Below are 26,411 nucleotides of genomic sequence, written 5' to 3'. Positions count from 1 at the left end.
TTCTTTTGATGTTTCTACTGCTATTTTATCAACTACTTTGGGAGCTTTTGTACACGCTTTTAAAAACATCGAGGTACATGTGCTTGATTTGCCTACTCCTTTTTACTTATGGACATTGTCAATCACAACACAAGTGATATATTTGCATCTTTCCCATTGATATATTTATGATGCTCTTGAACTTTGTGTTTCTCTTAACATCGATAACAAGTGGTTAGGACCCATGACTTTTGCCTTCCTATCGTGGATTAACTCATTGTCATTTGTGTTGGATGGTGGCAGGTATAGGTCCTTGTTTTGGAGTAAAGTTAGAGTTTGAGCATCATTCTATTTAATTGGTGGAGTTGTCTTTAAAAAATGTCAATGTAACATCCATTATTCCAAGAATGTCTAAATTTCCAACTGACCTCATGAGAGTCGAGGAAACAAAAAATTGCTACTAGGCCCACCTTTGATGTGAAGCTCTAACTACCATGAAGGCACTAGATCCCAATGAAAATGCCATCTTGATGGCTGACTTTTACACCTTTGAAAGATCACCCTCAAACTTGCATGCATGAATATAGAAAAGCAAGTGCAAGCAAGAAACAACATCTAGGGGAGAAATCTGATATTAATGGGCATGGTGGTGTCAAGGCGAGGAAGCGATGGACTTATCATAAGATGAATATATTGACAGGCAAGTAAAGCTAGAAACAAAATCTAAGGGAGCAATCTTGTATCAATGGGCATGGTGGTGTCAAGTGGACTTATTGTAAGATGACTAAGGGAGAGGGGCCTAGACATATGGGTGTAATCATATTGGCAATTGAAGGTAGGAAATGGATATGGGTGTGTGCGCAGACGCACACGTACACACGCACACATAGGCATGCACACATGCACACACACACACACACACACACACACACACACACACACACACACACACACACACACACATGCACACGCATGCCCATGCACGCGCACACACACACAAAGACATACATATTGAGAGAGAGAGCAAGAAAGCACAAAACAAATGCCTTTTGCTTGTCTTGCAAACACACACCACACACACGCTCTCCCCCACTCCTGCACACCACACACATTCTCTCCCTCACACCCACATCCCACTTTTTTTAGTAATACTGTATTACCATGTGGGAAACTTCAGAAGAACACAAAGGCTAAAAATTATAAGTTTGAGCTCTTGGCAAAGGAGTCAGGAGGCCAAAAGAAAAACCAGAGTGAGGCAAAAGAATTAAATCATCCAAAGTCAACCTCTGGTTTCCTGGGAAAGTATGTAAAGGAACATTGTCACCAGTTGCAAAATGAACACATTTGATCCCTTTACGATTCTTGAGCTGGTCTAATGAATTTTTTAAGGAGTGGATCGAATGCTAACTCACCCACACCCACAATCATCCCCATACCCCCACTCTCGCCCAAACACACGTAGGCGCGCGTGCGCACACACAGACACTAATGTTGAGAGAGCGAGAAACAGTAAACCAACTGCCTTTTTCCTATCTTGCAAACTCAACCTGAGTGCTTCATTCCTTGATTCTTTCACATAATAATGAACCACTTCCACATCTCCCTCCCTCGGCTAGCTTCTTCTTCCTCCTCCTCCTCCTCCTCCCCATGGCCTCTTTTCCCCCCCCCTTCTTCTTCCATCCTCTCCTCCTCCTCTTTGTGAAAACCAATGTTTCATGTTAAATAAAGTGTACATTCATAGTTGCCGAGAATGCATAGTTTCAACTGGGATCTAAACCGATCCCATATACTTTTGGCCTTCCCCCAATGGGTAGCCCTTAGTAGATGTTTAGGCGTGAAAGAGAAAAATGCTTGATTTTTGGCTTGCCCTTAGGATGGCGTTATTAATGGTTTGTGAGTTAAGAAGCGAACTTCGATCATGAAAGAGAAAAATGCTTGATTTTTGGCCTGCCCTAGGATGGCGTTATTAATGGTTCGTGAGTTAAGAAGTGAAATTCGATTTTCACTTTTTCATCCCCCTTTTTCTCTTGTTGCTATTTTGGTCCCATCATTTTCTCCCCCCTCCCCTCCCTCTCTCTCAGAGCTTGAATCCCCCTTTCTCTCTCTCTCTCTTTTTCTCTCTCCTTCTTTTGCTTCTTCTTATTCTCTCGCTCTCACAACTTTAAATTTTGGGGGGGCAGGCTGATGAATGCTATTCAACTTTTTTTTTTTTGGGGTGGAAACTCGAAACCCACCTACACACATACACAAACACGCATATTGAGGGAGAAAGAGAGAGCAAAACAACCGCCTTTTGTTGTCCAAATCCTCATTCCTTATTCTTTCGAGAGAGATGAATGTCACAACTAATGAATGACATAATAATAACCACTTCATCCACCAGTCTCTTCTTCTTCTTCTTCTTCTTCCCTCAACAAACAAGCATGCAAGGACAGTTTCACATTCTTGAGTTTCTCTCTCAGTCTCTGCTCATAAGCATTGTTTAGACAGTTTCCCATTCTTGGGTTTATCACACAGTCTCTGCATAGCTCAACTCTTCAAAGAAATGTTGGTATCATTTCCACAAGCTGGCATTTCTTCCCCGTCGCCATAGCTCGCCTCTCCACCAGCTTTGCCGCCCTCCCAGGTGCCTCTTCTTCTTCCCCCATTGCCTCGCGCAATCCTGCTCTCTATCGGATTGTCCCTGCGACTGATTTCTGCTCCGCATGTGATGCTTTTCAATCTTTCCGACTGTTTTTTCATAGCGTGCACGTATTCCGACTGTTTTTTCATAGCGTGCATGCGTGCAGAAAGTTGCTTCTTTTGGTCTCCTTCGCCTGTGAACTTTGCCCCCTGTTGTGCCGTGATTGCGCAGGCTCCTGGACTCTTGATTGCGAACCTCGCCTGCGCGCCTTATGAAGGACACCTTGGGTCAAATGCCTCCTGCTTGGGTGGCGTCGAAAACGGTACCCTTTTGGGCTAGCCGGGCTGCGCGTCCTTGGCCTTCGTCACGCAGGGAAGTCGGAGCTCAGGTGCTTCACAGGAAAGTGTCATCTTTTCGGGCTCAACTAGTCGTTGTACCCAGGTGCTGGGCCGTGGGGCAGAGCTGGCTCCATCAAAAGCTTCGCCACTTCTTTGCATCATCGAGCCGCCACCATTTTGTGCAGTAAGCTTTTATAGCATTAATTCAATTATCGAAGCCGCTCCGTGTATACTGGGCCTGGGATACGTATAGCGCATAGGAAACATTACACTTTTCTCAAAAACAGACGTTGCTGCACGGTTAATCCACCCCTCATCCACCCATCACAACGGAATATGTAATCTCTGTAGTCGCGCTGCATTACACATTCCTTACGAGTTTTGAGTTATTCTACGTTAAAAACCCACGGAGCGAAACATTCAATACTTGAAAACGCCGTTGCGTTCTATTTTAGCATTTGCTACATTAGAGATCTATGCATGACGAGATAGGGTCCTTACTATTCTACAGTGTGTTTATTTAGTGGGCTCACGAGAGGATGGCCGTACAGTCCAACATTCAGAATTCTACAGATTATGTTGTGGTCAGCATAATGCAATTCAGTTTCTAGCGAGCCTTCAATGTATTCACAGTCAGAAACAGGTTATAGCATTTTGAATAGAGAGGTATGAAGCCAGATTGCACTTCAATCACAGCGTCTTGACCTTGCATTCTGGGCGACTTACCATTAAAATGATTTGCCTGACTAGCACATTATTTAACGCTAATCAGTTGCGTCAGTCAGCTCGAGGATTTCATGTAAAACAACTTGCGCTATAAATATTCAAAGCATAACTTCAGAGTGACCCAAGTTTCAGAATAGTTCATGTAGGCCTTATATTTGGGAGTTCTCCTAAAAAACGACTTATCTGGTGTTTTCACATTTACGACCCTTGTAAAGATTTATTAGGGTGATCAGCTGCAATAGAAATGATCTTGTAATGCAAGAATTCAGGGATATTATAATCATCTGTAAGGTCTCCCGCAGCAGACAATGCATTGATGCCAGTTTACATAAATTGCTGAACTTTAAAGCTAACGGATATAATCCAAGAGACAAGACACCTGTTGCAAAATGGCCCTTTTATTGATAAGTCAGATTGTTCTCGACGTTCATAGCTGGTTAATCTCAGAAAGGCTTTATTGAAATTGAGTCGACGGCCGGTCAGGTCCTTCTAATATATGGGAGAATTTGCTTTAAACTTGGAGAACCTGAAAATACAAACTGAGAACGGAAAGAGCTGACATATGGCTCTGATAAACTGAGTGAAAGCTGAGAACTGAGCTAAGAAAGAGCTATAAAACTGAAAGCGAAAGCTACTGAATCAGACTGCTCAAATGTCGATCATATCTCTGCTGTTTGCTGCGGGAGTCTGCTGCCACCAATCGCAACCAAGGATCGGGGCAGATGCTGAGGCTCTTCAGGGGCTGCAGAGGGGGCTGTAACTGAGGAGAGGCTGGCAGATCTGAATGACTGAAAAGGGCCCAAGGAGCCCTTTATATAAGTCTGGTCAGGCTGACCAATCAGCCTTTGACTGGTCAGCCTTTGACTTTGACCAGTCAACCTTTGACCAGTCAGCCTTTGTTGGCTGTTAGGCCAGTCCCAAAGCTGATCCTTGTGGCCTGCCTAGAGCTGGCCTTTAAAGTTGTCTCTATCTACTAACCTAACTATCCTAACTAGTTCTTCAGTGGGTACTAGTAAACAAGGACTTGTCCTAAGGCTTGAGAGACTGACCTACGTAGCTCGTGCTTGACTGTCCCTAGACTAGGGCTCACAAGGGGTCACGCCATACGGCAAATCCACCTATTTAGGGATCTACTTAGAACTTGTTGATGTAGCCAGTGTGTCACGTGGCACCCAAGAGCAGGGGTACATGTGACATTCCCACCTTCTTAACTTAGCGGTCACTGCATTGCTTCCAAGTAATCTGGATGCCAATATATGTGGGAACTCTTGGAAAAACTTTCATCTAATCATACTGCTTCATGGGTCCCTCGATCTTTGAAATTGGTGTAGAATTTGCAGATGCGACTTCTTGAACCATGTTTCCACTTATGGAGGATAATTTGCTTTGGATCTATAACTTCTGCATCATCTATCACTTCGGGTTGCCCCTTAGTGATATCACTGAATGCTGGGCCGATATAAGGCTTTAACCCCATGATACGTGAAAGACATTGTGCACTGCAACTTCATGGAGGCGTCGTTGATCTTTTAATAATCGCGAGGGTCCAAAGCTTCTGAAGGAGAGCTCGGGGCATCACTTGTCCACTTGTTTCAATCTTTGCCTGATAATCCTTAAATAAACCGCGGTCTTTAATTGTCTTCGTAATCTTTGCCATGGATTTTGTAGTCTTATTGGCTTCAAGAGACAGGTAGATCATCTTGGTAAGGAGTGAGGAAAACCTTTTTCCGAATGCTGCTTCATACTATAGTCTCCTGCCCCCTTGTCCCCTCAAATCGGAGGCTCACAGGTGGGGCAGTGACATTTCTAACACCCCCTCTCAATGACAACTGTGGGCCGATCCCCATGCGTCGAATGAGGTGTTCCATTTGCTCCCTGGGAAGCGCCTTCGTGAAGACATCCGAAATGTTGTCGTCGGTCGGCCAGTACATCATGTTCTTGGAGCATTAGCCCTGAGCGCTTGACACGCCTCACGCATGTTACACACTATTTGGCTTCTCTGACCTGACTTGATATGATGTATTACATTAGTATTTCAGCTTGTGTGTTTTCTAGTACTCAGTGATGGCCTTAGCGAGCCCTTCGCCCCAGCCCACAGTATGAGTTTACTTTGTTTCCGCACTTTTGTCCCATAGGCCCGCGAGGCCTCCCGTGGACGTTAATAAATCTTTCTTTCTTTGTTTCTATGATTTCTTCGTCGACAAGTTCACGAACAAAGTGGTAGTGGACCTCGATGTGCTTCGTCCGTGCGTGAAACACAGGGTTGTTGCAATCGCTATGCAACTATGGTTGTTGCACGTAATCACCGTCGCATCTTCTTGGGCCACATTCATGTCCTCCAAGATCCACTTGAGCCACAATGCTTCACATGCCACTGTACAAGCAGCCGTGTACTCCGTCTTTGTAGATGAAAGGGCGACAGTAGGTTGTTTCTTACTCAGCCATGACACAGCTCCTGATGAGAGTAAGAAACAATATCGAGAAGTCGATCTTTAGGTATCAATATCACCTGCCCAATCACTATCGCAGAAACCTCCCAACTTAATGCCTCTCATATAAGTGATGCCGTAGGTGCAGGTACCTTTTAAGTACCTTAGCACCCTCATACCTGTGTCCCAAATCCACATATAGAATCAAAACCAGCAGCAAATCCCCCTCTGTGTCGAGATAAAGATTTGCTTGTGATGGACTCCGTTGAAGGCCGATCTTCTGAAAGAAAACATCTATCCGCTGGTGCCAAGCCCTAGGGGCCTGTTTCAGCCCGTATAAGGCCTTCAGTTTGGAGACTTTGGATGGGGATCCTGGAATCTGAAATCCTGGTGGCTATGCCACATATATCTCCTACTCTAGGGTTCCATTAAAAAATGGAGACTTGACGTCCATTTGAAAAATAGGCCAACTGTGATGAGCAGCCAAGGCAATTGCTGTCCGAATGGTCACCATCGTGGTTGTGGGGGCGAAGGTCTCGTCGAAGTCAAGTCCTTTTGACTGTGCATAGCCTTTCACTACCAATCTCGCTTTGTACTTGTCCAAGCTTCCATCTGACTTGAACTTAGCTTGTACACCCATTTAGTCCCAATGACCTTCCGCTTGGTTGGTTTGGGCACTAAATCCCAGGTGTCATTTTTCAAAATGGCATCCATCTTTGCTTGCATGGCTTTCTGCCATTTGGAATATCCTTCGCTTCCTGGAAGGAACGGGGCTCCTCAAGCTGAGCCACCATAGCGTAGCTCACGGAGGGAGTCTTCATGCTGCAGTGAGACCGCCGCACTCTGAATCTGCTCTCGGGAATGTCTGTGACCTGTGAGTTTGTTAAAGTCTTCAAATACCACTGAGGTAGCTTTTTCTCTGATGAAGGTGGCTTTGTTGGAGTCGCCATGGGAGTTGGTTCTGGAATAGCATGCTCCTCTTCCTCCTCCTCCTCGAGGCCTTCAATCGTCTCCACCTCTTAGATGGCGACCTTGGGTGGGGGTAATGACGGAAGTTTAGGAACCTCTTATGCAGGCTGTGGCTCTAACTCCTCAAAGATCACATCCCTACTGATAAGGATCTTCTTCTTTTCCGGGTCAAAAAGACGATAGGCCTTGGATTCTTCACTGTATCCCACAAAGATATATCTTCAGCTATGGGAATCAAGCTTCGTCCGCTCATCTTTATGCACATGAACCAAAAATATGTAAATGAGATATTGTTGGTTTCTTACCATAGTTAGCTTCATATGGAGTATTGTCATCTACAGCCTTAGTCTTGGTTTTGTTGAGGATGTCAACGGCAGTGTTCACGGCTTCACCCCAGTAAACTTTCGAGAAATTCCTCCCTTGCAACATGGTCGAACTTGTCTCTGTGACATTCCTGTGCTTCCTCTTAGTAACTCCGTTCCGCTGAGATGTGTGAGCTATAATGAACTGTCTCTTGATCCCGTGCTTCTTGCAAAATCCATTGAACTCGGTAGAAGTGAACTCTCCCCCTCTGTCTGTGTGGAAGGCTTTGATTACCTCCCCGCTCTCCTTCTCTACCTGGGCCTTCTAGTCTTTGAATTTCTCATAAGCCTGAGGCTTCTTGGCCAGGTAGAATACCCACGTCATGCGACTAAAATCATCCACAAATAAAAGAGAATACCGCGAACCTACGAATGAATTTGTTGACATTGGGCCGCAGATGTCGGAATGAATTAATTCGAGCGTCTTCTTGGCCCGTGATGAGGCCTCCTGTGGGAACTTGTCCCTATGTTGCTTGCAGCAATTGAATCCTTGTCCTACATCCTTGCTGTAATAGTGAACATCAAACTGAAAAATGAATTTGCAGTAGAGAACTTGAACACGCAGCTATTACGAGACCACAAAGGAGGGCTCAGCTCACTCGTATCCACCCTGCCACGGATTCCCTTGCTTGTCACCTGAACTTGTTCCTTCTGGAATCCTTTCTCCTAGCCCAGTGCTTGCCACATGGTGTTCTCTTGAGTGCCATGTGTCCATTTGGACCTTAGAAGTTAGAACCTCTATGCCCATTTAGGTCTTATGCACTCCATATTGATGTAAGCACTGTCGAGCCCTCTGGTTTCTCGCTTCACCATAACCATACCAGATGATTCCGGGATTATGGTTGACGTAACATTCCCTTCCCCTTAAGAATGGTTTATGTAAACTACTCGGTGCTTTTTATCAATTCAGACAACGGATTTTGTAGAGGCGTTTGAATGAAATGATTGCGAGTTGCCAAACACATATACTTGAACTTAAGAGATTGCAATTAAGTTGGAATTAAGACTTATACAGCTTAAACACAAAGTGACATCATTGGAAATTGCAATATGATTGAGGGGCCAAGACGGCCCCCCCCCTTATCGAGGCTCACTTTATTCTTGAAAATGGAGATACAAGACCAAGGTGCAATGCACCTTCCAAACTGATGAACTCAGTGAAAGCCTAGGATGTAGATACAAGACTTAAGAGCATATGTACAAGGTAGACAACAAAAAGGAGGACTCCAAGCTTAGGTTTCAACTCTTGGCTTGCCCAATCCACAAGGAAGAAGCCTGCAACAATCACCACTTACATCCAACATTAGAGGTAAGCACTAGTTTCTAGAAAGATAGTAGAAACAACATGAAATAGTGCTATAAATGAGATAAACTTGACAATACAGGCCCCTTTCGTGACTTGACCCTTTTATAGATGAAGTCCTTGATGCCTCTGAAGCTACCTTGGATGAGGAGAGTGTGGAAATGGGGCTGGAATGAGAACAACTTAGAAAAATAGCCTGTAGGCTAGAGAGAGAAAGCCTTTATGGAGTGATAGCTGTAGAGAGAGAGTGCCAATGCTGATCCCAAGGGAGGGGATGTAAGAGAGGAGCTGCTGCTGTTCCAGAGGTGCACAGAAAGGCAGATTTCTGCAAGGGGAATGGGCTGGAACGGTAGAGAGAGAGAGAGAAATTTTGCAGTAGAGAGAGAAAGACTGCAGCAGGAGAGAGAAAGGGGCTGTGGCTGCTCCAGGCTAGGAGAAGGAGAGAGGATGCTGCTGCTGTTCCAGAAGAGCTGAGAGGGGGCAGATTTCTGGAGAGGAGGGGCTGGAACTGTAGAGAGAGAATGTGCTGTTGTAGAGAGAGAAAGTGCTGCTGAGGTGAGAGAATGGCTTGGGGAGAAGCTGGCTGCACCCAAGGAACTGGAGAGGTTCTGCTGCATCATTCAAAAGGAGGGAGAAGAAAAGTGACGAATTTTCCATGTAGGGAATGAAGGGGTGAGGCCTTCTTTTATAGGCTCAGCCCCCCCCCCCCACAGGCCTAGAGTGGAAGGTGGACACTTGTCCCAGATTTTTGGTGGGCTGCAGTCCCAAAGAGGACAGCCCACAACCTGCCCCAAATCTACCAGATTTGGGGCCAGACACTTGGCGTGCATGCCCTGCCACTTGCCATGCATGCTGCCACATGTGTGGGACAGGTGGACTGACCTGCCAACTCAGATTCCATGTGGCAGTCTGCCACGTGTCACTCCCAAAAACCCTAAAATTTTAAAGTTGTTAGAATCGCACCCACGTGTTCCTAACAGCTTGGACTATCTATTGATGTACTCTAAGGTCATAATTGAGCCATACTGAGCTCATTTGTTTGTCGTCTTATCTTGTATCTCCATTACTCTTGGCATGTTGCCAGGCCCACACCCAAAGCTCAGGGAACATTCTCTTGAATGGTTTCTAGGTCAGTATGCAATCTGTGCATTTAATTGGTCCCATGTTTGGGTACTCAGGTGGGGTGTGGTTTCCAGATGTCGCTCTCAAAAAGAGGCCATCACTCTTGTGGGTCACTAATGCCCATAACCCCAAGCAAGGGGGTCCACCTTCAAATGCTAGACCTAGTGCCCATTGACCGTAACTGAATAGTAGGAAAACATTTCATTTCTTACTAAGCATACTATTGAAAAACAAAAAGAAATAGTACCAAGCAAGTGGATAGTTTATGTCCTCGAAAACAAAATTGGGAAACCTCCTTTGGAGACTACTTACCCTTTCCCATGTTGAACTCTCTTCAGATCTATCTTTCCACTTAACCAGACATTCTTGCCATATAGTATGTCGTGTTCTTTTTTCTTGTTTATCTATAATTCTTTCTGGTTCGTGTGGTAAAGATGCAGGTTCAATGAGTTCAACTAGAACTTCATTTCCAATGAGATTATCATCATCTCCTAATTTTCTTTTTAGCCTACTGACATGAAAAACGAGATGTACTCTACATCCCTCAGGTAAGGCTAATTTGTAAGCGAGTTCTCCAATCCTCTTAACTATTGTGAATGGTCCACAATACCTAGGAGACAACTTTGGAGCTCGGACAATTACCTGTCTTTAGCGGTTCTGAAGATTCAGGTACCTTGAGGTAGACTTTCTCATTTACTTCAAACTCCAACCTTCTATGGTGGGGGTTTGCATAACTTCGTGCTCAATCCTGAGCTCTTCTTATGCTATCTTTAGCTAACTTAAGCGTTTGATTCATATATTCAAGAAAGTTTTTGGCCGCCTGAACCTTCTCTTTTTCGAGTCCCACTGCCATTGTGGGGCTCTTGGTTGAAATCCATACATAATCATGAATGGACTAAAACGTGTAGCTAAATGTTTGGCACTGTTATATGCAAATTCTAATATGGAAAGATACTGTTTTCAATTAGTTTTCCGTTACTTACATATGCTCGAAGCATATCCTCAATGATCTGATTGACCCTTTCAATTTGACCATCACTCTGTGGATGATCCGCGGTGCTCATATTCAATGAAGTTTCTAACCTCTTAATCTTAAACATAGCCCTTAAAAAATGGCTGTTAAATTTGCTATCCCGGTCACTAATAATACTGGCTTGGTAGCCCATACAGTCTGTAGATATGCTCCACAAATAGGCTGGCTAATTCTGGAGTTTTAACATCTTAATTAACAGGAATGAAATGAGCCATCTTGGTCAACCGATCCACAATTACCCACACAGACTTGTGTCCCCTCTATGTCCTAGATAATCCCACAATGAAATCCATGGAGATGCTTTCCCTTTTGCCAGATGGAATCTCCAATGGGTGTTAGGAGACCTCCTACCTTAAGGCGTTCAGCTTTATTGACCTGGCATTTTTGGCACTTCAATACATTATCTTGGACGTCCTTACCTATTCCAGGCTAAAAGAATTGTCTTTTTAGAAGCACATATGCCTTCTGAATTCCTGGGTGTCCAGCACTCGGACTATCATGACATTCAAAAAGAATTTGGCGCCTAATGTCATTATTATCCGGGACACATACTCTACCCTTGTAGAGCAAGTAGCCATCCTCAATAGTATAATTTTTTCACTTAAGTCCTTTATCACCAACCTGTGGTGTGTCGCCATTTCCATGCGACTCCTCAGTGAAAGCCTCTCGATTAATTGGATCCCTATTTCTAATTGCTTTCCATATTTCAGAGAAGCGAGGATCAAGCTCACATTTCCCCTTTAAGGACTCTAGGAAATCATTCTGAAATTGAGTAAAATTCAATTCATTAACAATCGGTATTTGCCTAAGAGTCTGCTACCACATTGAACTTTCCTTTCCTATATGTCAATTGTATATCAAACTCTTGCATTAACTCAACCCATCTAGCTTTTCTACCTTTAAGCTCTGGCTGATTACAAATCCACTTAATCTCCTGATCAAAGATGATCTCAAATTTTGCACCATATAAGTAGTGCCTCCACTTTTTTAAAGCATAGACTATAGCATATAGCTCCTTCTCATATGCCGAGTAATTCCGTTGGACACGATCTAACTTTTGCTTTCAAAAGCCATTGGTCGACCTTTTTGTAAAAGTACTGCCCCAACTGCAAAATCATTGGCATTTGTCTCAACCACGAATGGTTCATTGGGATCCACTACTTTTAAGACAGGAGCTGCCGCTATAGCTACTTTTAATTTTTTAAAACTTCTCTTTTGAGGTTCATCTCATATGAAGATGCTTCCCTTCCCCTTAAGCTGGTCCGTTATTGGAACATCAATCCTAGCGTAATCCTGGATGAATCTCCTATAGAATCCTGACAAACCTCCGTTTGAGTAAGCCTATATGGGGGTTTACAAATAGGGATAGATCCAGGAATTAAATCTATTTTATGATCTACTTCGCTCTCAGGAGGTAAACCATTAGGTAAATCAGACAGAAAAAAATCTTTAAATTCAAACATTAAATCATTGAAAGAAGATTTATACTTTTTAACATTATAAAAAACAATATTACTTCTTTCCGATGCAGAAGACATAAAATCATTAATAAAAGTAAGTTCATAGAGATATACCTCGCATTCTTCTTGGTACATCATGTTCTCCTTGAATCTGAAAGACTCTACCCTCTTTTTCAAACATAATGGAGTTATTAAGATAACTCCGCTGTAAGCTATGCCCAAGACTATACAACCATTCTCGACCAAGCACTACATCTGTTCGGTCGAGATGCATGATTTGAAAATCCAAGGCATCCTGATAACCTTGTGTTAGAATTATTGTTATAATTTAGCAGTGACCAATGTAATGTAATAAGTAGGTTAGGGGCACTTTTCCCTTATTTTAGAGGTTTTCCCCCCTAACCACAGTTAGTTCACTAACTATGGTTAGTGAAGGATAAGGTTTTGTCACTTAGACAAAACCTATCCCACTCTTCAGTTGTATCACACTCTTCTATTGCAACTATTGCTTTCAGCTCTCACTCTCATTCAAATACCTAGGCATTGAAATTCCAGCCAATAATAAATGGAGCAGCTGTGTGCAATGGAGACTTGATGCAGGATGGGGAAAGTACTACCAATTTGAAAATGACTGCAGTAATAGCAATACAAGAAGATGGCATGTACGAAACATGATTTTTGGGGCATATGTGATACAGACAGTGCTCTATGGAGTAGAGGTGTGGGGTGGGAGTATATCATCCTCGAAATGGAATGATTTGGAAAAAATGCAGAAATCTTTTATTAGGAGACACCTTGGCATCAAGGCTACTACACCCTACTCTCTGCTACTTCTAGAGACAGGATGCTTACCCATAGAGTTACATGCTTTAAAGAAGGTACTCAGATACATTACAAAGTTCAAAGGCATGGATGCTGAAAGGCTGCCAAAGAGGGCATGGGGAGAAGGTCAAAAGCCCCAAAAGACAAACAAGAGCAAGATTTTGGCATCTGGATGGGCACTAGATCTGAGAAATTGGTTCAGGAAGTGGGAGGTAGAGGAGTACTTGAACTACTCACCAGAGGAGGTAGATGAAGATGCTTTTCATCGTGACCTGCTGAATGCACTACACAGGAAATGGCAAACAGCTAAAAATAGAGATGAGTTCGAGTACTACTGCACATTTATCAACCCCTAATATTGGCCCACTTATACGGTAGAGGAGTCAGCCACGCAGAAGTACATTTGCACACCTATGGCAATGCATAAGTAGAGGGCTTTGGCTTCACTTCGCACCCGATCACACCAGCTGCAAATTGAAATAGGAGGATGGAAAGACATGCCAAGAGAGAGCAGAATATGCCAATTATGTGACCAGGGTATGCCAGAAACAGAAGAACACATGGTAATGATATGCCCTTACTATGCACACATTAGGAAAAAGTTCAGCTCTCTTCTTGAGGGACATAACAGACTGGCTGATTTGCTACATAAGGCGTCACCCTCAGCTTTAGGAACATTTGTATCTAAGCTTTTCAAGCACAGAAACTCACCTAGACATAAAGGTAGTTTCTCTTATTACCCTCCCCTTTGAGGGAGGAGTCTTTATGTATGTAAGGTTTTGTATTGTTTCAAGTCCCATAGGCCGATTTTTGGTCTTCAGAGGACGATAATATATTCTTCTTCTTCTTCTTCTTCTTCTTCTTCTTCTCCTACTCTCTTGCTCTCTTGCTCACACACTCTGCTCTCTCTCCCTTAGTACTCACATTTGGTATCAGAGCAGCAAGACCCTGCTCTTAGCTTCCTTGCCCGCAAGCTCCGTGCCCACCACCCTGCTCCCTGCTCTTTCTGCTCGTCGTCCGTACAACTTCCGTACGGATTTTTTTTGGAGATTACCGTCATACCATCGTTTACTGCGCCGTACTACCTGTTCCGTACGTACTTGCGCCGTACTACCCATTCCGTACAGACATGCGCCGTACTGCTGTTCCTACGCAGTACTTGTCCGTACATTCCCCGTACAACAATCAAGGCATACGGATTTTGTACAGCTGAATGTACTCTCCGTACAGGTCGACCGTACTGTACCATCGATCGTATTGTACCACCGATCGTACTGTACCAGCCTCCGTACAAATCTGCGCCAGCTTCAACAAAGAGTACGAGCTCTTCTTGTCTGCCATACATCACACGTGGGTGTTTTTGAGTTGAGTGGGCATTACAAAGGACATTGGTTTTGTTGCAGGTATCTCTGTTTGCAGAGAAATTGGGACTTCTGAATCATTTGCAGACACATTACAATTTTGGGGCTTTTGTAAAATTTTTGGCACACATTGCAAGCAAATTGCAAAGATTGGCCAAGAAATTGGGGCTTTTGTAGGAGATTTACTATTTGGGTGAAATTTGGCTCAATTTCAACTCGAAATTTGGGGCTTTTAGTTTTCCACTGCAATTTCTTGCATTTTTGGGGCTTTTAGACCATTTGCCCCTTTCTGGTTGCAATTTCAAGCCACAAATTGGGGCTTTTGTGTTGGGAGAGCAATTTTGAAGTGTTTTGAAGCACTTTTGGCAGGTTTTGGGAGAGATTGGATGCTCTGGTAGACTTCTGAAAGAGACATTACAGAGATTTCTGTTGCATTTTCAGCCAGTGTTTGGCTGTATTTTTTTTTGGGAATTGTGCACTCCATTCCCAGCAAGGGAATTCAGATTTGCATTTGCTGTATTTTCTTTCTCAGACATGGCCCAGCAAAAACAGAATGATTTCCAGTTCAGTGGTCTCTCACAAGAGGATAAGTTGGATGGTACCAACTACTCCCTTTGGAGTTTTATGGTACGCAACATTCTGATTTCCCGTAATTTGTGGGACTATGTAAATGGGGATGAGATCCGGCCAGCAAATGTGGCACCTAATACCCCTCCCCAGCAAGGAGGAGGCAGAGGTTGTGCATGGGGTACAGCTGCATGACAAGTTATTGGTGCAGCTATAGCTACTACTCCAAAGCAAAAGAGATGGGATTCACGTGATGCTTTAGCTTTGTCGTGTATTTCTCTTTCAGTGAAAAGATTCATCATTCCGCATATCCGGTTGTGTAAGACCTCAAAGGCAGCATGGGATATTTTGGAGAGCATGTATGCAGCTCGGAATGATGCCAGGGTGTCTTTTTTGAAAAGAGAATTGTCTCATACACATATGGAAGAGGGTGACTCCATGTCAGTGCACCTCACAAAGCTACAGGATTTACGAGAGCAATTGCTGAATATTGATGAGATCATTCCTGATTCAGAGATGATTACCACTACTCTGAATTCTCTTCCTGAGTCTTATCTCAGCTTTCATACCTCGCTACATTTGTCATTGAGGGGGGGTGAAAATCCTCTCAATTTTCATGAGTTGATAGGACTTCTGTTGCAGGAAGAGCAGACCAGGAAAAACATGGCTTCACGAGCAGGTGAACATGCCATGCTTTCAAAATTCAAGCCTAAAGGAAAGGGACAAGCAAAGACATCAGCAAATCAGCCTTCCAATGGTTCAAGACAGCCTTCTCAAAAGGCTAAGGGTGATGCAGGTAAGCCCAAGAAGAAGGGTATATGTCGTTACTGCAAAAAACCAGGTCATTACATTGGAGAATGCAAGAAGAGGCTTGCAAAAGAAAAGAAAAACAAGTCCGGTATGGCTGTTTCAGATTCAGCTCCTCATGCATCTGACAATGAGGAAGCTACAGCCAACTTTGTGGAACACGACTATGCCTTCTTGTCTTGCATTTTAGACTCTCAGTTGGCTGCTCCGGATATTACGGCCACTTGTAATGATGACTCTTATGCTTTTCTGATATGCAATTATGATTCTTCCAAGGATGCATCAGCTTTCAGTGTCAATGAGACACTAAATACATGGTATTTTGATAGCGGTGCCTCAAAGCATATCACTTCCAGGAAGTGTCTTTTCACATCTCTGCATCCACCTCCCGTTGGTAAAAAGATCACATGTGCCAACAACTCCTCCTATTCAGTTCGTGGTACAGGAAAAGTTGAACTTACAGACATTGATGGCTCAACATTCAAAATTTCTGATGTCTTGTATGTGCTTGGTATCACAAAAAATCTACTTTTAGTGTCCACTCTTAACAGAGCTGGATTTGAGGTCATTTTTGAAGATGACAAGTGTGCTGTCCATGACAGAGAGAATGACTATGCCTTGAGATTGTCTGGCACTTTGTTACGTGGTCTTTTTCAGCTTGACATGTATGAGAAAAGACTAGCACATGCTCTTGCAGTTTCCACTCCTGCTATGCAGAATGCGGAGTTATGGCATGCCAGATATGGACACATGCATTATGGCAGCTTGATGACACTTCAAAAACATGCTATGGTTGATGCATTGTGAAGGGTGCATTCTTGGTAAAATGCACAGATTTCCTTTCAAGAAGGATGGATCAGTGAAAGCTGTTCGAAAATTACAGGTTATTCATAGTGATGTCTGTGGTCCCATGAGGACTCCATCATTGGGTGTTCATCTTTACTTTGTCACTTTTATAGATGACTACTCCAACTACACTTGGGTCTATGGGCTGAAACGCAAATCAGAAGTGTTTATGGTTTTCAAACACTTTGCAGCCATGGTTGATAATGAATCAAGACTCAAGATACAGACATTACGCACAGATAGAGGAGGGGAGTATTTGTCTACAGATTTTGATGCATTTTTGAAAGACAAGGGCATTGCACATCAGCTTACAGTGAGGCTAACCCCTTAGCAAAATGGCAAAGCTGAGAGGAAAAATCGTACTCTTATGGAGATGGATAGATGCATGCTAAAAAGCAAAAAATTGCCTCACAAATTTTGGCTTGAAGGTCTCATGTGTGCCAATTATGTTTTGAATCGGGCTCCCACAAAAGCTTTGAAGACCAAGACTCCCTATGAAGTTTGGAAAGGGAGAAAGTCTTCTGTGGATAATTTTCGTGTTTTTGGATGCCTTGCATATGCTCATGTGCCCGTTGAGTTTCGGCATAAGTTGTCTGATAAGGCAATCAAATGCATTTTTGTTGGGTACAGTGCAGAGAGCAAGGGCTACCGTCTCTACAATCCTGTCACACGCAAGATTATTGTCAGTAGAGATGTTATATCTTCAGAAAATTCAGCTCACACTCAAGCTGAATTTGATATGCCTACTTCTTCCGATGATGTCTTTGAGGGATTACTACCCATTGCCTTGGGTTCCCCTGCTGATATATCTGATGCAAATCACAATTTACAGATACCTCCACATGCTCCGATTTAGCCATAGGATGTCTTACCACCTCCACAAGCAGTGGAAGAGGTTGTTCAGCAAGAAATTGCAGATATACATGCAGTAAAAATAGTTCCAAATTGGCTGTTACAAACTCTCAGGGAGAGTAAAATTGATGCTCCATTACTTGGCAGAACTCGTAGTGCAGTAAGGCATGGGGGGGGAGCTCTTTTAGTTGAATCAGCTTATGCAAGTACTCTTCTTGATGAGGAGGAGCCTGAGACATTTGAAGAAGCACATGATAATGTGCATTGGATGAATGCCATGCATGATGAATTGCAGTCCATTCAGAAAAATCAGACATGGGAAGTTGTGGATTTGCCACCAGGTAAACATGCCATAGGTACACGGTGGGTTTTCAAAGTCAAAAGAAAGCCAGATGGATCCATTGATCGGTACAAGGCAAGGCTGGTTGCAAAAGGATATGCTCAGAAAAAGGGCATAGACTATGAGGAGACTTTTGCTCCTACATCCAGAATGACAACCATCCGGTTAGTTATAGCCATGGCTGCAAATTTTGAATGGAATGTTCATCAGTTGGACATTAAACAGCTTTCCTTAATGGAGACTTGTTGGAAGAGGTTTATGTCAAACAACCTCCGGGCTTTAAAATTTCAGGAAATGCACTTCAGGTATGCAAGCTGAATAAAGCTTTGTATGGGCTGAAACAAGCCCCACGTGCATGGTATGCCAAAATTCATGCCTTTCTGACCAGCAAGGGGTTGCATAATAGTCCAACTGAAAGCACATTCTACATCAAGAAGGATGGGGGGGATATTTTAGTCATCATTCTTTATGTAGATGACTTACTGCTCACAGGGTCAAATGAGAATAATATTGCAGATTTTAAAGCTGAATTGCAGACCACTTTGACATGTCAAATTTGGGGCTGCTACACTTTTATTTGGGGATCCAGTTCACTCAAGAGAAAAGTGGCATCGTTATGTCTCAATCCAAGTATGTGCAGAAACTCTTGGACAGATTCAACATGCAGGATTGTAAGCCCATAGCTACTCCCATGGAGCCGGGGCTGAAGCGTACAATGCATGATGCAGGTGAATCAATTGATGTCACACTCTATTGTCAGGCTGTTGGATGCCTCATTTATCTCTGCAATACACGACTTGATATTCAGTTTGCAGTTTCTCAGGTGAGCAGGTATATGCACAGCCCAAAGACTATGCATTGGCAGGTTGTAAAACGCATCTTCCGTTACTTGCAAGGTACAAAGTCTTTTGGCTTGATGTTTCCCGGGGGGGTGACTTGTAGATGCATGCCTACAGTGACTCAGATTGGGCTGGAGACTATGACACTAGGCAGTCCACAAGTGGCAATTGTTTCTTTTTGGGCAAAGCTTGTATTTCTTGGTTGAGCAAGAAACAATCTACAGTGGCTACCTCCTCATGTGAAGCTGAGTACAGGGCAGCTTTCACAGTGACAGTTGAATGTGTTTGGCTGCATCGTTTATTTGCTGATCTTCATCTTTCATTGAAGGGTCCTTCTCCAATTCTCACTGATAGTCAGAGTGCTATTGCAGTGGCAAAGAATCCTGTGTTTCATGCTCGCACGAAGCACATTGAGGTTCACTATCACTACGTCAGAGAGAAGTTGCATGCAGGAGAGATCAGTATGATCTATGTGTCAACACATGACAATGTTGCAGACATTTTCACCAAAGCACTTCCACGTGAAAAGTTTGAGGCATTTCGCAGTGCCCTGAACTTATCTCCTTTTGGTGATTGATAATTTCCTTGTACATGACATTGGCACTGCAGGGGGGTGTTAGAATTATTGTTATAATTTAGCAGTGACCAATGTAATGTAATAAGTAGGTTAGGGGCACTTTTCCCTCATTTTAGAGGTTTTTTTTCCTAACCACAGTTAATTCACTAACTACGGTTAGTGAAGGATAAGGTTTTGTCACTTAGACAAAACCTATCCCACTCTTCAGTTGTATCACACTCTTCTATTGCAACTATTGCTTTCAGCTCTCACTCTCCTACTCTCTTGCTCTCTTGCTCACACACTCTGCTCTCTCTCCCTTAGTACTCACACCTTGAATATCCACCTCCACACCATGTATCATGGTGTCCCAAACTTTTTTATGACTGCCCTTTGCCAAAGAGACCACATATTTATGGGCACTGGGACTCTCAGGTAATTTTAATTTCTTAACTAACGAGTAGTTCAAGAAATTATGTGTTGCACTATCATCGACCATCACTCTTGCTCTTTGCCCCTTAATTTTTCCATGCATCCTTATTAAATCATGAGGACCAAAGGTGGGCTGCTACATTGTCGATGATAGACAACACATGTGGGTGCTATCCTCATGATAGACCTCTACCTCAGTGTACATTTCAGTACCCGGCAACACTTCCACCACATGTACTTGTTTTTGTGGAGGTCTATTTAGGGCTTTAGCTCCCGCGTGTTTATTTTTAGGGCAGTTCCAAGTAGCATGGTCTTTGCCCAAACATTTGAAGCTAAGATTTTCTTGCCTGGTCCTTTCATAATCCTCTTTCTTCAAGAGAGGATAATTTTATGTTTGAGGTTTCTTAGGTGGTGCCTGAGGAACCTCCTTCTTAAAGCGCCCCTTTCTTTTCAAATTGGAAAATTTGTTGAACTGTGAAACAAAACCTGTTTGTTCTGAAGTTCCAACTTTGAATTTCCCCGTCGTATCATCGTATATTTGGACATACTTAATGGCTTCCTCAAAGGTTTTAGGAGAATTTCTTTTCATCTCAACCTTATAAGTGTCTTTGAGACCTCTCACGAAACCCCTTATCTTTTGGAATTCATCAATTCCCTTCAGCTTAAATACTGCCTCCCTATAGTTAGCTATGTACTGGACTAGAGTGTTCTTACCCATAGTGCAATTGTCCCAAGCCTTCCACGCTCTTTCTAATTCATTTTCTGGTGAAAACTCTTTTAGGAAGGCCTGTTCAAACTCAGTCCAATATCTAGGAATTCTATCATTTTCCCTGAGGCTCATCCACCATTTATAAGCTTTATTTCCAAGGAAAAGACTTGCTTCCACGACTTGATTTTTAGGAGGAGTTTTCTCGAGTCGATGGAAGTCTTGCCACTTTTGCAAGAATGTATTAATCGCATCTTTATTACGCTCCTTTTCTTGCCCATTGAAAATTGGCGGTTTCAAGTCCTTAAGGATATTAGAGGTTTCTCTAAGTCGAGAGGTGGACCTCTCAACTTGATTAGGAGAAATCGGTGATTTTTCAGTAATAGTTACCGATTGAGAATTGGCTAACTTAGTGATAACTCCTAGGCGTGTTTCTATATTTTGCGTTCGAGTTTCAAGTTTAGTGAATTCCGTATACAGAATTCCATAATCACCGTAGTCTATGTCCTCCATTTCCACGTTATCCTCTTGAGTTTCAATTTGTATCTCCTCGTGTTTCCTCTCCAACTATCGCTTTTCCTTTTCTAGCCCTTTCCTCGGCCTCTCTAACCATATCATCCCTTTCTGGAGTTGTCATTTTAAAGATGTGTATTTTGAAATTTTCAGAAATTATAAAGCAACGTGCTTTATGTCAAAGAGAAAAATATGATGCCCACTTCCCTGATATACGAGACCTTAAAGGAGGGCTCAGCTCACTCGTATCCACCTTGCCACATGGATTCCCTTGCTTGTCACCTGAACTTGCTTTTTCTCAAGTTCCTTTTGGAATCCTCCCTCCTAGCCCAATGCTTGCCACATGGTGTTCTCTTGAGTGCCATGTGTCCATTTGGACCTTAGAACCTCTATGCCCATTTAGGTCTTACTTATGCACTCCAAGCACTGTCGAGCCCTCTGGTTTCCCGCTTCACCATAACCACACCAGACGATTCCGGGATTATGGCTGACGTAACAACAGCAAACCTGAGTGTTGATTGGAGTCGCCTTCTTGCTGAGGAACTCCGTTCTAGAGCTGGAAACCTTGCTCTGATACCATGTTGGAAAGTCAAGGATAGAATCACTCACTCCTCACACTCCCGATCGCAGCACAAAAAACACTCAAAGAGAAGGGGAGAGAAAGATAGCAAAACTCAGATATATATTCATCCACAGATGTGGGCAGACAAAAGCTCAAAGGTGAGCATACAACCAGCCAAGAGATGCTGGACCAAATCCTGAGTCTACTCCTCTCCCTGTGCGCTTACCTGTGCAAGGCTGGTTTGTGCAATTGATGAAGAGAAGTGTGGGGGAGGGGGTTTATATAGGTGGGCAGCCAGCCCCTAGAACTGGCCGACTTTTCAGTCGGTTGCAGTCTGCTAGAACCGACCTCCAGAAGGGCCAAGATGGCCGCCTTCTGGTCGGTTTCTTGGCCAACCCTTTGGCCTATATAAGGCCCCATATGCAGGGCCTTTTGGGCTGCTGCTGGCTGGTGCTCATGTGCTGCAGATGCCCCGCATGGTCCCGTCATCCTGGCGCAGTGTTCCATGCAGGGTGCTGCCCTCTTACAGCAAGGTACTCTCAGCCCCCCCATCCCCATACAGTCTCCTGCCCCCTTGTCCCCTCAAAGGTGGGGGAGTGACATTTCTAACACTCGATTCATCTTTAGGATTAGGGATTATGCTCCACTTGTGCGTACAATATTAGGGCAGAAAGCCCTTCTTGCATCAACCGAAAACCTAATCTCTTAAGATCCTCTTCTTCTCAGGAATTGAGAGTGATCTGCCTATCAGAAACCTCCTCGAAACTGCGTTAGCATCAAGCTATCCATTGGGTGTATCCAACCCTCAATCGGATCACCATACAGGCACCCAGCAATCCCTACTTTGTCTTGCATAAACTCAACATTTATTGACCAAGCTAGGTGATTAGATATTGAGGAAGTTGCTATCCAGCAATACCCACAACAGATTGCAAGGATACAACGTTGCTGAAGAAGATCCTTTGTGAATCAAGATCAATTCTCCTTGTCTAGCGCAAGTCTTATGCCAGACCTAGGAGTGTTCAGGCTCTTCAGGGATTCACAAGGCTTATCCAAAGCCTACCACTGGAGATTAGGATTCCCATCCCTATGTGCAGGTTTAGGACTCCCAAATTGTACGCTTGTCTTGGAGTCCCATCCCTATGCACAGGCATAGGAACGGCTTAAGGAGATTCCTCGAAGCTTTGTCTAGATTGCAAAACCAAGAAACGCCGATTCGGACGTCTCAAGAGCCAAGCAGAGATCATCTAATATCCTACCCTCCAAGCACAAGCTTTCCAATGGTTAGCGCCAACTTGGAAGATGAAGTCCTATCCAAAACCTCGACCAAGAAAACCATAGCGATTAACTCTCGGGATCCATATCTTGGACCTTCTCTCGAAATCTCATGTGAAGAGATGACGAGATCACCATGGCCTAGAGACTTCTCTCAGAGTGCGAGGTAGGTTCAACTGGTTAAGGAGTGGCTCTGACACCAATTGTAACTACCTCCAAGCCAGGTTTGGTCAACCCTACACTCTCGTGGGGTATCCACGTCAGTTCCATCACTTGAAACCCTAACAGAACACATGCCAAGTTCGCAAGCAACCCATCTGGGTCAGGCATCTGCCATAGACTCAACCCACAAGGGTTGGCGCTAGTCGCTCACCTCCCAGCCGTAGGCTCAGTAACTTTGAGCCACCCCCCAGCTAGAGGTCTAAACCACCTGGAGAAAGCGAGCGAGCCTCAAGGTCCAAACTTGCGTCCCATACCACACCCCTAGCCTATACTTATAGGCTAGGTATCTTGCTTTATGGTTTTAGCCATATTTTGGGCTAGGCTACTCTAAATCAAACATCCCTTGCTTTATGCTCGGGTGTCAGCCCTATTAGGCTTATCCTGACTTGGCCAGTACTCCAGTGCCAAGTATAGCAGGCTAGCTCACTCCTAGTGATCTAGACCTCATCTGCTAGCTTAGGTCATAGCCCCAGGTTAGTCCTTACCTCGGGACAGACCCTATGCTGACCTCTAGGTCTAGTCCTAGACCTTGTTGGCCTGGCCTAGGGTTTAGCGAAACCCTTAGCCAGTTACGTCTAGTTGTGTACGTAACAGATTGGGTCCTTGTACCCACTTAGGTCCCCTCCCCCAATATAGGGGAGAATTCGCTTTAAACTTGGAGAACTTGAAAATACAAAAGACACTTCTCGAGTGCACGGAATGCAACTGTTAGCTGACACCTTGAACATGGAGAGCTGACCGACAAAGCCTGAGAAACAGACCAGCTACAAGCAAGGCCCCAATATTGCTGACACTGACAATGTAGACCACTATGTGAGGCTATTGAAGAGCTGTCCACGGGCATGCAGTAGAATTGCGCGAGTGAGAGAGGTGAACAGGAGGTGAGACTGAGGACGGAAAGAGCTGAGAAACTAAGAGATGAACTGAGTGAAAGATGAGAGATGAGAGCTGAAAAGGTGAGCTGAGAAAGCTATAAAAGAGCTGTAAAACTGAAAGGGAAAGCTGCTGAAACAGACTGCTCAAACCTCGACCATATGCTGTCCAATCGCTGCTGTTTGCTGGGGGAGTCTGCTGCCACCAACCGCCACCAATCAGGGGCTGAATGCTGAGGCTCTTCAGGGGTTCCAGAGGGGGGTGGAGAGGCTGGTAGAACTGGATGCCTGAAAAGGGCCCAAGAAGCCCTTTATATAAGGCTGGTCAGGCTGACCAATCAGCCTTTGACTGGTCAGACTTTGAATTTGACCAGTCAATCTTTGACCGATCAGCCTTTGCTGGCTGCTACGGCAGTCCCAAAGCTGGCCCTTGTGAGTTGCCTAGAGCTGACCTTTAAGGCTGTCTCTATCTACTAACCTAGGCTGAACCTAACTATCCTAACAAGTTCTCCAATGGGTACCAGTGAACAATGACTTGTCCTAAGGCTTGAGAAACTGACCTACGTTGCTCGGTGCCTAACTGTCCCTACACTAGGGCTCACAAAGGGGGTCACGGCATACGACAAAATGACCTATTTAGGGATCTACTTAGCACTCGTTGATGTAGCCAGTGTGCCACCTGACACCCAATTGTAGGGTTGCATGTGACAGGAACATAGTTCAAATTCAACTTTTTAGTTTTTTAGGAGATTCTAAACTGTCTCTATCTTCGAGTTTCTTCTTGAGTCTACTCACATGAAATATTGTATATACACTGACATTACTCATAAGTTGGATCTTTGATTGTTTGATTGATGCATAAATGACCGCAATCCATGTAGGAAATTTGGGAATACTTCCCTGTCCTCAAAAGTCTTAGATACATCCACATGACTAGCTTAAGAATCTTAGGGGCATGTCTATCATCCGCATAAATATTTTTTGATCTAGAGCACTTGTGATAACAGTTCTTGCATACGTGTGAAGAAATCTTCAGCTATCCGTACCATCATATTCTTAAGGCCTAAGGCTATCTGTGATCCTAGGTTAGTTTCCATACATAAGCATCTATGGATTAAATATTGTAGCTGAATGCTTAGCACTATTATACAGAAGTTCCAACATTGGAAGCTACCTCCTAATTTGATCACTTTACTATTACACAACTAAGGAGTCTTTTATCACTCAATGTAGTAATTTGATCACTTTACTATTACACAAGAGGTATAATCCAAGGAAAATAATGAAAAAAGTACGCACGATCTTAGATATGAAGTCTTTTATCTATGGTGTATCGGCCTTAGGTATGTTTAGAATGATTGAACATAAGCTGAAAACAAAAAGTGGGGAGCTAAATAGCCCAATTTTCTTTTAGTTTCAAAAGAGAGTTTGATTGAGTATGCTTGTGCTTTCTAAGTTAGGAATGTAATTTCGCCTCTTTGTAGGAAGCGATACATAAGTGTAAAGGGTCCATTTAGCTTTTTATGCTTTAAATGAGAGAGAGAGAGAGAGAGAAAGAGAGAGAGAGAGAAAGTCTATTAACGTCCACGGAAGACCAAGAAGTCTATGGGACAACATGAAAACCAATAAGTACATCAGCTTAGGGAGGGTAGCTCCCAGGGAGTGCATAAAGTAGCTCCATTTATTTAGAGTACCTACATTATGACTTGGAAAGACACATAATTGGATATACATCAGTTTAATACTGAGAGTCTTTTGGCTTGGATTTAAACTCTTTAATGAGTGCTACGCCCTCACGGTACACTGCCCATTTTCCATCATTCCTTGCAGCCTTGACCTTAGCTAATTCCGCTGCCTTATTTTTCAATTGATCTCGTGTAAGTTCTTCAGCTATCCATATCTTAGTTCCTTTCAACTTGTAGGATTGTCGGAGAAGCTTGACTCGTAGATCCCGTGAGTTAAGCGTAATGATAGCACGACCTTTAGACTGTAAGATACGAGTTGCTTTGGGTTCATCGTCATCATCAAGAGCATCATCCTTATCAACTATCCAATCAATATTAGGCATGGTTGCCTTGATATGTGCTAAGGTGTCGCTGAAAGAGTCCTTCTCTTTGCACCATCCTTTGGGGAGTCCCCCTATTCTAATCTTCAAAGCGTTATCACGCCTAGCTGCATGTTCTTTAATATGTTAGCCTCGTTAACCTTTGCATCGAACTCCACAATCACTTCCTTCTTTGCGGTCTGTACTTCAGTGTGAACTAGGTCTTTGACTGTGGAGTCTAGCTGGGGGGTAGGGGGGGAAGCCTTGTAAGATTTTACAACCTCATCGATGATTGCCTGCTTGCCAGGTCCTTCTAGAACGTGAATTCTAGCTATTGCATATGCCAATTGCATCTTTAACTCTCTTACCTTGGAGAGGGTGTCATAGCTGCAACGGTGGCGTATCGGGACCTGTTGCCTGAAATGATTGGGGTTGAGGGGGGAGACTTCGA

At 43.7% G+C, this 26,411-nt stretch overlaps 1 protein-coding gene across 1 annotated transcript in view; it reads left to right on the top strand.

The window, feature by feature from the left end:
* The first annotated feature begins 2,316 nt into the window (after nucleotides 1-2,316).
* Nucleotides 2,317-26,411, top strand: part of MSH1 (MUTL protein homolog 1) — a 198,707-nt gene continuing 174,612 nt past the window's right edge. The window contains exons 1-2 of the mRNA XM_087378347.1: nucleotides 2,317-2,605; nucleotides 2,834-3,124. Coding sequence (XP_087234473.1) covers nucleotides 2,874-3,124 — 251 coding nt within the window. The 5' untranslated portion in view covers nucleotides 2,317-2,605; nucleotides 2,834-2,873. The remainder of the gene's footprint in view (nucleotides 2,606-2,833; nucleotides 3,125-26,411) is intronic.

This window comes from Dipteris shenzhenensis, chromosome 8 (assembly GCF_047967505.1).
Source record: "Dipteris shenzhenensis isolate YYH24624 ecotype China chromosome 8, Dip_SZ_1.0, whole genome shotgun sequence".
In the NCBI taxonomy this organism is placed as follows: domain Eukaryota; kingdom Viridiplantae; phylum Streptophyta; class Polypodiopsida; order Gleicheniales; family Dipteridaceae; genus Dipteris; species Dipteris shenzhenensis.
The sequence above is the reverse complement of the archived record's forward strand: the minus strand, read 5'-3'. Positions and strand labels throughout refer to the sequence as shown.